Source organism: Kryptolebias marmoratus, linkage group LG8 (genome assembly GCF_001649575.2).
Source record: "Kryptolebias marmoratus isolate JLee-2015 linkage group LG8, ASM164957v2, whole genome shotgun sequence".
Lineage (NCBI taxonomy): Eukaryota > Metazoa > Chordata > Actinopteri > Cyprinodontiformes > Rivulidae > Kryptolebias > Kryptolebias marmoratus.
In genome coordinates, this window is record NC_051437.1 from 16,471,054 (window position 1) to 16,484,552 (window position 13,499).

The 13,499-nt window shown below is 40.3% G+C and overlaps 1 protein-coding gene across 7 annotated transcripts in view; it reads left to right on the forward strand.

Annotated features, from left to right (window-relative positions):
- Positions 1-13,499, forward strand: part of LOC108235232 (neuron navigator 1) — an 80,803-nt gene that overhangs the window by 22,992 nt on the left and 44,312 nt on the right. For all 7 annotated transcript variants that reach the window (XM_017415084.3, XM_017415087.3, XM_017415088.3 and 4 more), the window contains 2 exons: positions 6,473-6,575; positions 8,442-8,777. In XM_017415084.3, the coding sequence (XP_017270573.1) occupies positions 6,473-6,575; positions 8,442-8,777 (439 nt within the window). The remainder of the gene's footprint in view (positions 1-6,472; positions 6,576-8,441; positions 8,778-13,499) is intronic.

The following is a 13,499-nucleotide window of genomic DNA, read 5'->3' on the forward strand; positions in this document are numbered from 1 at the left end:
CACTGTTCTGTCACCAGTCAGAGACAGCAGAGAGGATATTTCTGGTGCGAGCGTTTCAGGAAGAGGACAGGGAACATCTTTCTTGTGTGATATTTTAGAAGAAGGCACGTTTTCCCAGTCGCTGTGTGCTTGTTTGCGTTTGCATGTGAGTTTACAATGTTTTGTGGTCAGTCTGTAAAGACCTAATGCAGGAACCATTGCATTAGAGCAGTCTGCTTCCTGCCATCTCCGTCCTAAATTATATTAGTACTCGGTGTGTTTTTGCCTCTTCAGCTCTCTCACGTAACATCAGCGCTCACTTAAAAAAGCAACTTACTTCACTGTCATCAGATTTGAAAGGTTTAAGTGCGAACTGATTAAGGGGAAGCACTTAAAGTAGAATGTCGCAGGAAAAATGTGCCTAATATTCTCAAACATTACATGTGGAAAAATAAAAAAATTTATACTATTCTAAAAAATAGTATTTTGTTTATTTAAAATCACTGCTGAGAGTGTAAGTTTGAGTGTCTAACTCTTATTCCATTCTGCACCATTTGGTTCTTACCTCATCTTCTCAGCAAACATATAATTTGGTGTTTTATTTGATCCCTCCATGTGCATCTGCATGTGAGAGAGAGAGAGGAAACTAAAGACAGATGGAGATTCATGCAGGTCGTCTTGTGATAAGAAATACTTAGAACTCTTCTGTTTCTGTTCTATTTGTGTTTCCCTGTCACAAAAACTGAGATAAAAGTGTCCATTGTTGCTGATGAATCTCTCTCTCTGAATGTACTGGCTGTTTTAAGAAACCATATAAATGTGATCACTCATCTGATCTGACTGAGCCTTGGAACAATTTTGTTGTTAGCTTGAACAATCACAGCTTCCATTTTAGCTGAAAAGTGTAACAAGAAACTAAGAAACTAATATTTCTAATTTCTTTGTTGATTTAAGGAGACTGTTAGATTAAAATAAGTGGTGAATACATAATTAACTGACTTCTATTTGCCAAAATGTCCCCTTCATGACAATAATGTCAGTATTTACTCATTTAGTCAGTCAAAAATTTAAGTTAAAACTTTGTATGATGAACAACTGGTGTCCTTTAAGCAAAAGCAATACACAATTGGTGCAGAATAATATTGAACTACTGAAAAAAACATGACATATTTGTTTGTTTTATCCATCAAAATCAACATTGGGAGCCAAAACCTAATCACCAATCTGGTGATTGTGTTACGACCAGGCCTGGTGACAACCAAAATACATAAATGATAAAAAAAATTTACAGATCAGCAACAATAAACAAAACAAAGAAAATCCTTGTTAAGAACTTATTTTTGAACTACAAACCTTGATTTTTTTAAAATTTATTAATAAATTTTTTATTAAATTTGTCAATCATGTTCCAACAATATATATTGTGCAGTGTAGCCTGTACTGCAGCACTGTGGCTAAAAAGACAAGAAACTCTTGAAAATATGGAAAATGAGTGCTGCCCAATTGTGTTGCACACATTATTTGCTCTGAAAATGCGGAAGCTTTTACCACACCAAATTTTAGCTTAATATCTGTAAAAAAGTAGCTAAGTTATAGTCATTTTGTGTTTGTTAAAGACAAGTAACTGTGGCAGCCATCTTGAACCAAGTTGACTCTAAAAGTTAATCAGTTGTTGATGTACATCGCATGGTTACTTTCTGAGAGTTTCAATAAAACCTGTGTACTGGTTCATGACATAATATGCTAACAGAGAGTTGAACACAATCGTACACACACACACACATAATGAAATTATTGGTCAAAAAGTGGGTCATAAATATCTATTTAATCTGTTCACGTGCTTTTTTGTACCATTTTAGCAGAGACACTTACTTGTTGTTATCACTTCCTCTGTTTCACCCATTTCCTCATTAGCAGTCCAGGCAGCGCACACACACACACACACACACACACACACACACACACACACACACACACACAGTGTAGCCTGCAAGGGAGAGCTGCAGCTGGCTTTAAGCATTCTGTAAAATACAGTTCCACAAGAAACAAGCCTCTTGAACTTAAAATACACCCAAACATCGCCTCATATCGGGGTCTGTCTCGGCTTGTTTGCCTTCAGTAAGTGTGATGGTGTGCTTGTGTAAATGTGTGTCACACAATTTGAAGCAAAAGAGATGAAACTTCAGAGGTTGTGCATTTAAGTTTTTTTTTTTTTTTTTTCCAAATCTTTAATCTTAGAGCTTCTCTGCCACAGTCAGTCTTATCCAGTGCAGATCAGTGCAGATCAGCGCAGACGAAGACACGCTCACACATCCCTATTTGTGTTTGGACATTTTATGAGTAAGACTAGAAGTGAGATCTTCTTTCCAGCTTACCTTGAGGAGGTCTTGACCTTCTTCTTGTGAAAGTAAACTTCTCTCGAGTCATTTAAAGCCTCCTTAACTTAGTCCTTATAAGCGGATAGCACTGTGACTTTTAAGCAGATAGATCTGCAGTTAAGGAGATCTGCAGAGAGTGTTTATGTGTGGACGCTTGTGTTTGTGTCAACATTCAGAGAGCCGAGTTCTGGTGGGGATGCAATCTGCACTAAGGGGATTTAAGTCTGAAGGTTTAAACTGTTGCACGTGGAATCCTGGATCTATGTATAATGTTAAAAACCGTCCACAACTCTGCCTCTGTGTTTCTAAGGCAACCACTTGTTCCTCATCTTCTTGGAGTTTAAATAGTTCTTCCGTTGTTATTATTACTGTCACTATAGCTTCTCTTCCTTGCAAATATGAATTTACACACCTAATTGTTCTATCATGGCAAAACCGCTGCATGTGCTCAGATGCAATCATGTGCTCATTAACATTCGAGTTGCATATCAGACTTGATCTGCAAGAGCCCTAATATCCTGTTGCAACATCCAAGCAAAGGACCGTCAGTGTGTGTGTGTGTGTGTGGATACACATTGGGGTGCTTTAGCGCATGTTTGTCCGGCCTGTCCAGATGTGCAGGAATAGCTGTGTGTTGTAATACTTCCTGTTTTGCAAACTGTCTTAGGTCAGCTGCAGGCTGAGATGCTGGGCTTAGCTGAGTCAAAACACAGACAAACAGAGAAAACAGGAAGCAGGAGTGCTAAAGCAACTGCTCCTGTCAAACAAAATACACACACAATGTAAAGTAAGGAACGAACAAAGCTGTGCAATTCCAACACACGCCTGTGCTACCATGTGCTCTACATTTACCTCTCCAAAACGCCATCTATTGTCATCATACAGTAATGTTAGTTTAAAACTCTGGCATGAAAGGGGCAGGCGATATGAATTCCTTTAAGCTATGCTAGGATTTTAATATTTCCACGTCTTGACACCTTTTCTTTGAGAAACAGAAATGTTTAACATCCGACTTGCACATATTTGCGTGTTACTTGTCAGGAATGCTGTAATGACTGTTTGTGCAGCTGACAAACCGCTAATTTGCCTTAAGGACGAGCATTCTTGGAGGTAAAAGCAGTGTAAAAGCAGTGATGCTCGGCCACGTCTATCTATCCGTCATGCAGTAAGACTGTTGCCTGAGGACAGCCGTGCTGACACTGACAGATGTGCATGCACATGAACAGACCGTAGACAGATGAACTCAGGAGGGAAGGACGGAAAGAATAGAAATGGAAGCTGTTTGTCATCTCTTCAGTGATATTCTATATAATTAATCTCTCCATGATGAAGACACACACTCGGGTTCTTGCAAATAAAACAAGGACGTTGCTGCACAAAAAGCATTCGTGAGCGCATGCACACAAAATGACACACAGGCCTTCCAAGGACATGGCCATTAGTATGTCTTTGGAGAGGTTTTTTTTTTGTTTTGTTTGTTTCTAATGGAGAGGGAAGACAAGTGAGCCCAGAGGAAAGCAAGTGGACAGCAGTTTCTCCCTTTTTGTTTCCCCAACACTCTCTCTCTCTCTGCTGGCCGCATTGTATAGCGGGTTTACCACTTCCGTCTTCCTTTGTGTTTCTCAAATGCCACAACATGGACACTAATTAATTTTGAGCCACAATAAAAATAAAATAAGTATCAGTCTTTAGCTGTCCCTTAAAAAAGAATTAAGTTTGGAGGTTTTGGTTTGCGGGCTTTTTAGCAGATTTAGTATACTAATAATATTACACCTAAAAAAACTGATGGATTTTTTTCCTTTTTAAAATGATGGCTGTCTTTGACCTTATTTTTGTGTTGAGTTCTGTTGTTTTGTTAGTTTATTTTCTGTTTTGTCTGAGAGCAGTCTCTGCAATTATGACGCAGAGACAGAACCCTGCATTAACAACAGCACCATCACTCCAATATGCTGACTCTCAGTCTGAGTTGTCCATTAAGCAAGGCACCTCCGACGAGTTCTTATCCAATTCAGATCATGTTTGTGTGTGTGTATCCAGAAGAGACAGGTGGAGATTTACCAGCAGATAGACAAAAAAAAATACTCATATGCAACAGAAACACACAATCAGTTTAAACCAGATAAATCATTTTCACCTCAGGGGAGCTCCCAGGCCTTGACAGGGATATTTGCATCCCTAATTCCCAACCCCAGAAAAAAAAAAAAAAAAAATGCCAGCTGGGAACATCGAGGCCAGGGCACAGGCGGGACAGGAAGTCTCTCACAGACATCCAGTTACACACACACACACGGGCTCACGCAGAAACACACACCGTATCTAATCAATTAGACGCCATTGTTAAACAAAGCTGCTGTTTAAGGGTAATTAAAACCTCCCAATTAAAGCCTGTGTGTGTGTCAGACTTTGCCTCTGACAGAGGGTCTTTGTTCCTGTTAAACTTTACCCTAACATGAACATTTAAAAGCCAAAAAGTGGCTTTTAAAAGCTTGATATTCCACAGTGTGCACCAGCACTGGTCTCATTAGCAACTCCCATTTCTGTTTTTGGACATTTTGTGTGTGCATGTGTGTGTTTGAGCTGCAGGTTTGCATTCATCGTGTCTCCTTTTGTTCCACGTGTCCCCCCAAGCTGCCTAATCAATTGTATTTATTGTTTTTCCTCTTTGAGGGAAAATCAGTGCAATTTTATTTGTTGGGCTCAGTGCAAGAGCCTGTCAAATTGTCTTTATGTTTATACAAATGTGTGTATGTGTTTAGTGTGCAGCTGTTGTTGAGATTGACACCTCTGGCTGCTCAGGATTTGCCCTCCTCCCTCTTATTAGGATGACCTTTCCCCGTTCTCCTCCTCACCAACCATCTGCACGTCTTTATAGGATTGTTTGTTGGCGATATTGTTTGCTTCTGTGTGAGTGCAGTCAGGTTCTACAGCCAGAACACGTTTACCGACATGAAGAAAAGTGAAATGAGTCAAAGAACAACACATTTTAAGAGGTCTAGTAGGAATAAACTCAGTATCCAGGTCAACGTTGTGATCCTAAAAAAAGACCTTTCATTTATGTTGTCATCTGCCTGTGTCCCTTGGTTAAACTGTTGTTTTGCTGTCCTTGTTTGGGAGTCAGCTGGCTCGTGCTAATGGTCTATTGAGCGCAACCTCAGGGATAAACAGCTTCAAATCTGGTCCTCATAACACTTCTGTTACCGTCCTTTCATTTATTCACAAAAACACACTCTGGAGAATTAGGGAGAGCAAAGGTGAAGGTCACAAGAGGCAGCCTAGATGTCCTGAATAGTTACTGATGACAGTTTTTATCTGTGTTTGAATTATTCTTTGTTGTACACATAAAAGGAGGAGCTCAGCTTTGTCTAAATGTGAGCAAAAAACGTTATCAGTTTCTTGTGACAGCAACAAAAGTGTGAGTAGTTTCAAATATTTCACAATAAAATCAAAACCTTAAGCCCAAATTGTGTTAATGCTGTTTAAATTGATTAAAAAAAAGTTCAGGATTTTTATTTGTATTTTTCTTTGGTTTCATTCAATTTTCAACAAAAAGACACAATGTAAGCCCCAGACTAATGTCTTTAGGGTGCTTAGAGAGGTGAAGAAGTGTGATCCATTCATGTCCAGTACTTCAGCTGACTGTGCACTAACTGAGCATTACAGGAGAGTGACACCTCCATGGGCTTAATGTTCTCCTCCTGTTGTTTTATCTGTCTGCGTTATGTTTTATTTATGCTGCTCTGCTGTTATCGAGAAAGCTACTCATGCCTACACTTCTGCGATTACAAGTGCAGTAACTTTAATTTGTGTTGAAAAAATTAAATAATAGTAAAATTAAAAAACCTCTTTTAAACAATTTCTTGTGTCTTGAATTTTTTTCCAGATCTTGTTTTGATGCCTAATTCTGCATTTTGGCCAGAAGGTGTAGGGATTAAATGTGCTTTTATCTTTGACACAGGCAATGGGAGAAACAAAGATGCACTTACCAGATTTTCAAATCTTGTTCCATGTTTGGTGTTGTTTTGTCAAACCCTTTCTCCAAACTTTTGTGCATATGTTTTACTAAATGCGTCAGCAGGTAATTAGTGTCTTTGCTGTCTGTGTTTGCACCCCTACAGACCCAGAGTCGCAGAGGAAAAGAACCGTGCAAAATGTTCTGGACCTTCGTCAGAACCTGGAGGAAACCATGACCAGCCTAAGAGGGGTTCAGCTCAGCCGCAGGTCAGCCACACACAAACACAAGACTGCACAAATAGAGTCAGTGAAATCAGTTTTTGTTTTCTTAAAGTATCAACATTATGTACGAAGTAGTAAATAGATACATTTATTAAATAAAAATAAATATCAGGCTTACACCATAAACCAAAGATATCTTTCTCAACTATAATCAAAAACAACATGAAAGTAGGATTCCTTAAAGGAGTGCATATCACCCACAACCCTGTATGCCAACATTCCAAACAAAAATCTACTTGCTTGGAGTTTGTGTTTTGGGATGACTCTCAGCTACCACCGCACCAATTTTTAGCTTAATATCTGTAAAACTAGCTGAATTAGAGTCATTTTTATGTCTGCTAAGGCGACCATCTTCAATCGGGTTAACTCCCAAAGTGAATCAGTTGTGTACGCACACAAAAACACAGGCAAGTACATTACCCCCACAACAACATGGTTCTTCCTGACATGACTAATATCATGTGTGTGTGTGTGTGGGTTAGGTGTAATGTGTCTTGCTGGAACTCAGATCAACATCACTGTTAGACATGTTCCACCCGCTCAGCTCTTTTCTTTCTTTGAGTCAGTTAATATGAAACTGATGCAGGATTAGCTGAAAGTTGACCTGTTAGACGGTAACAACATTCAAATCCCCTTACAGACAAGTAGGCTCTAACTGACTAAATGAAAGGGTGTTTACGTCCTCTTCCTTCCTCCTCCTCCCGGACTGGTTTTCGCTCGTGCTCAATGTTGTCTTCGGTTATTTTTGTCCTTGAAAGCTTCCCTTCCGTCTCTGCGTCTACGCGTCCCCTGCTATGCCTCCCATCTCTGTCCCTCAGTGGGAGCTCTCCACTCGCAGAGTAACTCAGCAGATGGTTCCTTGCTGGAACACGTTTCCTTTGCCATTCATACTTTTATTGTCCCGTAACAACCTTGAGTTACTGAAGTCATATTTTGCCTGGAGACCTTCAACCTATCCATGAAAGTTTTATGTGCACACAGCATGTCGTGCATACAGTACTTTCCTGTGAAAACCAAGTGTTTGGAGTGGGGAGATTTGCATTAATTATACAAAACGATTTGTTAAAAAGCTAATTGTTTTGCTTATACATTATTTACCTGTTATGTTGGGTATATTTACCAACCAGGAAATGTGTCAAAGAGTGAAAGCATCCTTTCTCTCTGCTTAGTTTCTCTTCCTTTGTCCCAGTTTTATGTTTGCAGGAAGCCTTTCATTCAGAAAAGTCTTTATTGGTGGTTTTTGTGAGGATGATTCTGTATCCTGCAGACAGGATTAATTTTAATGCACCCGCTGTCACACAGTTTGAGCGCTTGTAACTTTTAATATGCTAATTCTCATCATTCTCAGGCGCTTTAGGAGTGATGTGCTGCGCTGCTTTGGCACAGGAAACACGTGTGACGTTTGGAGATGCATTCAAATGTTTGCAAGCATAAAACTGATCCTGTATGCACTTTTAAGCTGTATGTGGAGCAGAGAGCAGTGTTTGCTGACAGGAAAATCACTTCAAATAGATGCATATTGTCAGTATCCGGAGGAATATCCTGAAATGTGCTTGTTGCAAGCGCACATCCACATCCCAAATAATCCCTGAGCCTTTCGAAAATCTGTGTGTGGCTTCTTAACGTGAAGTTTCAGAGAAATGGGGATAAAATGTGAGCAAGGGGAAAGAGCTTGGATACAGAAAATAGATCTCAAGCATTTCTGAATAAAATAAGAATAAAAGAGAAAATGAAAGGCATTCCCTTTCACTGTCTGTTTTTCTTACCCAACCTTTTCAGTATGTAATATTATAACAATATGGATAATATTAATAACTAATAATAACTGTCTCTTTTTTTATTATTCTGTAGCTGCATCGAGGGGACCATAAACTATGACAGTGATGAAGCCGCTGCCTTCTCTGTCTCCAGTCTGTCGAATCGCTCTTCTCCGCTGTCATGGCGCCAGGGTCAAGCGAGCCCACGCCTGCAGGCAGGTGATGCCCCGTCCACGGGTAACGCCCCGTCAGACATCCCCCTCCGGATCAGCCACACCTCGAGTATCCGTCTCATTGAAGACTTGGAAGACGCTGACCCGTCCCTGCTGAAGGGGGGTTACCTCAGCGACAGCGATCTGGGTGGGAAGAACCCCAACAATGACTATGAGGATGACGACGACGACGATGACATTGATGATCTGGGGAATGGGTGAGTTGTCATCACACAGCACAAATCCAGTGATCCAGTAATCAGCCCGTCTTTAATGCTTTAGAACCCACACCCCCAGTGTGTTAGTTTGACACTCTCAGCTGTAGAAACCCCCACCCCCTCCGTGTGCAGCTCTGTTGTTATCTGAAAGTTGCCCTCTGGCATAGTCAGAGAGTGTTGTCACCATTATCAAGCTGCCTCGCGGAGATCATACTGTCACTCAGCTGCAGACTTGCTATCTTTGCCATCAGGCTTCCATGACGAACACCCCTTCCTCACAATGTTCACTCAGCAGAAACTGCTGGCAAAGCTAGGCTGAAAACTTAATCGGAAAAAGCAGTGAGACCAGTTGGAGCTTGCACTAGGTTAGAATGATGCTTATTAAAGAAGACAGATGATGATTTTGTGACATCTTGTGTCCCCACAAGAAGAAAAATTAGAATCCCATCAGTACAAAACAGAGGAAAATAGCTTTGGGAAATCTGCTGGGGAAAATTATGAGATTTGACGCAATAATTTCAGCACAGCTAAAAGCTACAACATTATGCGTTATTGATCAACTCTGAGCACTGTGAACAAAAACACATTATTTCATTGTAAACTGGGAGTCTGGAAGTGTGTTTGTCAGCTGTAGACCTTGTCAAAGTAAACTAAAATAGCCCCTTTCTGGGCGCTCACATCGCTGGCTTCACATCTCCATGGTAACCGCAAAAATGCACCCCCAGTCACAGGAAAATCCGTTGAAGCACAGTTTGAATCCCTGAAGCGGTAATATGTTTCAGATCTCCAAGTCACTGTGCATCGTTAAGTTATCTTTTGTGTGAGGAGGCAAAGCAAAAGACTTAATTTGTTGACAAAGGAAGGAAAAACAAGAGAAATAAAAATGACAAGCATACAAAAATACACTCACACTCTAACAGACAAAAGAATGTCTGTGTGATGCAGATTTAGGCTACAAATGGTTTGCTTTGTGCATCATTTACTAATTAAATTTACACCACTAGAGGGCAGACTGGTGCTGCTGTTCCTTTCATTTCTTAAGTTCCCCCTCCCTGTCCTGTTGACTGGGAGGTTTCCTGCTGAGTACTCACTCTTAACTCATAATTTTTACACATCCTGCTTCATTATGTATTTAGACACTACCAGTGTCATGCACAGGTCACAGTCCACTATATTACACAGGGTTTCTCTTCATATATTCTTCATCATACATACATTTCTTCATCATACATTTCAAACACAAACATTCTGTGTCCCATCTCTTTGTTCTCACACAGAGACTAGATGAGAAGACTATTGGATATTGGTCCATAAACAGGTTTTAATTTGTGAGATTTAACTTTTTACTCACTGTGACTCACTGAAGGTTAAGGCATGACTCACACTCACACGCTAAGGTGAGCTTACCATGACGAGACCGTGACCTGGCTGCCTGTAAACTCACACACAGACTGAGTCATGATCCCTTCTGTCAGATTTCTATTTCCTGTGCTTTTCTTACTGGGGCCTCTGCTTGTCTGCTGAATTCCACCTCCATCTGGATCCAGAAAGCTCCCAGGGTCACCTCACAGTCTCACTCACTCACACACGCACACACACACACGTCATTTTTTTTTTTTTTACCAGGAAACACACAGAGGGGGAGACTATGAGCAGATTATTTTCCTTGGAGTGAGTACCTGTGTTGATATAAGGAATATTAAGCTGTGATCCTCAACTTAAGCACAAGTATCGATAAAATGATGGTAAAAATATTTAATTACAAGTACAGCAAATCTTGCATGAAACTTCAAGATAAAAATAAACTCTGAGAGGGCTTTGAACCCACGTGGTTTTCAAAAACAGTATTAATTTCCATTGTTGGTGGTTGAGGGGTGATAATGGCCACGCACGCATGTCGAGAATTACACGAGTGTGTGGCTCATTTTCTGCCCCGCTTGGTGCAGACGCTTCAGCTCATGGATGGAAGAGCAGCCGTCTTCGGCAGCCTCCCATTAGTAAACACAGGGTCGCCATGGTTACAAGGCAGGACAAGCTGGTTCACTGCACTAAGTGCCTGAATTATGAAAACATTTGTTGGTGAGCACAGACAAACACACACGCATGCACAGCTCCCTGAAGTCTGCTGGCTGAAGTGTTTGGATTTGATGCCATGTGCTTTCTAGAAAAAAAAAACAGAACTGAGCTGGTTTCTCTGATGTGTCAGTTCTGCACAGGGAAGTGAAACAGAAATAAGCGCGTTTTAATGGAGAAGTCATGTGTTTTGAAAAGAAATGATGCCTGAAATGGGTTTAGATGTCATCAGCCGTTACTTCAGCTTTGTGACTAAACATTGGTCTGATTGAAGGTTCGGAGGTGACCCTTATCTGATGGTCAGGCACTTTTAAATGCAGTGGAACTCAACAGGCTTTGTTGTTGCTTTTAAACCTCACCTCGAATGGTGCATGGGTTCATGTGTGCAGTTAATGAAGACCATACTCCTCCGAATGTGTGTTTTATCTGAGCGCGCGGGTGTGTTTGCGTATAGGAGCAGAGTTTTTCTTTAGGTTGAGCTTAATCCTTCTGTACTCTGGCCTCACCTACTGGCCAAACACAAGACCTTACTCGCAAGTGTGCACACAAAAGAGAACCTGATTCAGTTTGACACTTGTGATTAATGAACTCTTCTTACTGGTGATCGACTTGTTCAGCCTCTCGCTGCAGAGCTCCACCTAATGTGATCCTCGGTGAACACATGTAGGTCATCTTGCCTCCAAAATCTTTACACTATGACTCATACTGCAGTCAAGTTACAGACCCCCTCCCTAAAACAACAGCAAGCAAGAGAATATGACTCTCACAAACCTTTAAGGCAGATTAAAAAAACACATAAGAAAAAGGTAAAAAATTGTTTATTTTCAGTGTTGTTTGTAGTATGTGAATGTCTGATGTGAATTTTACAAGTAGGTCAGTATTTGTATTGTTTAAGTCTGCTGTTTTATAGTTATAGAACTTATTTCTTTCATGACACTGAACCCTCATATTGTTCTTTTTGTTAAATTGTTTGAGCACCTTTAACATCTTGACTGGCATGGCGTAGATCATCGCCAGAAGGTTGAAGGTTTGTTAAGGTTTACATGGTCTCTCCGTGCATGTGTGAGTTGCCTCCCACAGACCAAAAACATGCATGACAGGTTAATTGGTAGCTCTAAATTGTCACTTGGTGTCATGATCCTAGGATGTTTGTGTTTGTTTTGTGATTGATTCTAATTAATTTGCTGTGCCTTTTGTTTGTACCATCGTCCTGTGTTTAACATGTTTCCAGTTTAACTCCCAGTCATTTGCCTTCCTTGCTGTTCAGTTCCACTCCCCTGTGTCCCATGTCTGCTGCCTGGATCATTGTCAAATCCAGTTGTTTGCCAGCCGTTGGTGCTGCCAGCTTTCTTGTTGCAGCCGCTGTGTTTTTAGTCATCAGTGTCTCCTGCTCCTTTTGTGCTTCTGTAGTTTGTTTTGCTGCCGTGTTATTTTGCAATTATTTTATTTTTTCACATAATTGTCTGCATTCTGAGTTCTCTAAATGCCACATCATGACAAAGTGAGAGTGAGAGCATGAATGGTTTTCTCGTTTGTCACTATGTGGCCCTGCGATGAGACAGAGATGTAGTTCAGGGGTGGGGTATGTAGTGTGTATTTGCTCCTCTCTGTCTCTGTGCAGTGCTCCTTTGGCTCTGTCTGCTTGTTGTGGCATGTAATCAATTACTTTTCCTGTCATTACAAAGAAAACCTGATCGAATAGAGAAGAGCACACTCTCTTTGTTTCAGCACGTGTAGGCTGAGCACCAGAGAACGAACATACTGCAGCACACAAAAACCCCCATTTGTAATAATTAATTAGCCCCTTCCACATTATCACATGTGCATATATAAACAGAGTTATATGGAGATGTCTTTGTCCCTCCGTTGCTGGGCCTTTCGGTTTGAGTTTCAGCTGACTAAGCATGAAAGCCAACACTTCACGTTACGTGATAGTTAGAGCTTATACAAATCTGCTGAATTAGCATTTGAATATTTTGCTCATCTGTCTGGCTATTTTTCTCAGGGATGATGTAACCGGATCCAGAGATAACAACAGGGTGCTGCTGACAAACAATAATGACATTAATCTGTTTGTCTGCTAAAGTAGCACAAACACACATCTTCTTGTACTCACATATAAACACACATCCACACACAAGCACACACATAACTACAAAAACACAGACAATGATTTATTAGAGAACAACATATGAGCATTCAAAAGGATTTTGTGACCTACAAACCTCCTGTTTTATTAATAATAATTCTCTTATACTTTTTTATTCTATTGTGTTCACAATGAGACATTTTAAACTACATAGTTTACCTTCCTCAAGGTACTAAATTAGTGACCTGCTCTCTTATTAAACAAAGCACATTCTGAATTGTTGAGGCATTGTTTTTTTTTTTGTTTAAATTCAGTAAACTTCACTGATAAATAAGCTTATTTTTTCTTATGATTGTGTGCAAAATAAAGTACATCCTCTGTAAGGATCCATGCATCAATTAAACAATTAGAAACTTTGACTTTAACAAGTATTGTATAGTTTGGCTTGTTAGGCTTTTTGAGATTTTTATCATTATCATGTTCTGACTTTTGGGATAACTTGTTGAGACATCCACTCCTGGGAACACTTGCACTTCTTGTGAATGTTTTTTTTTTCCTCC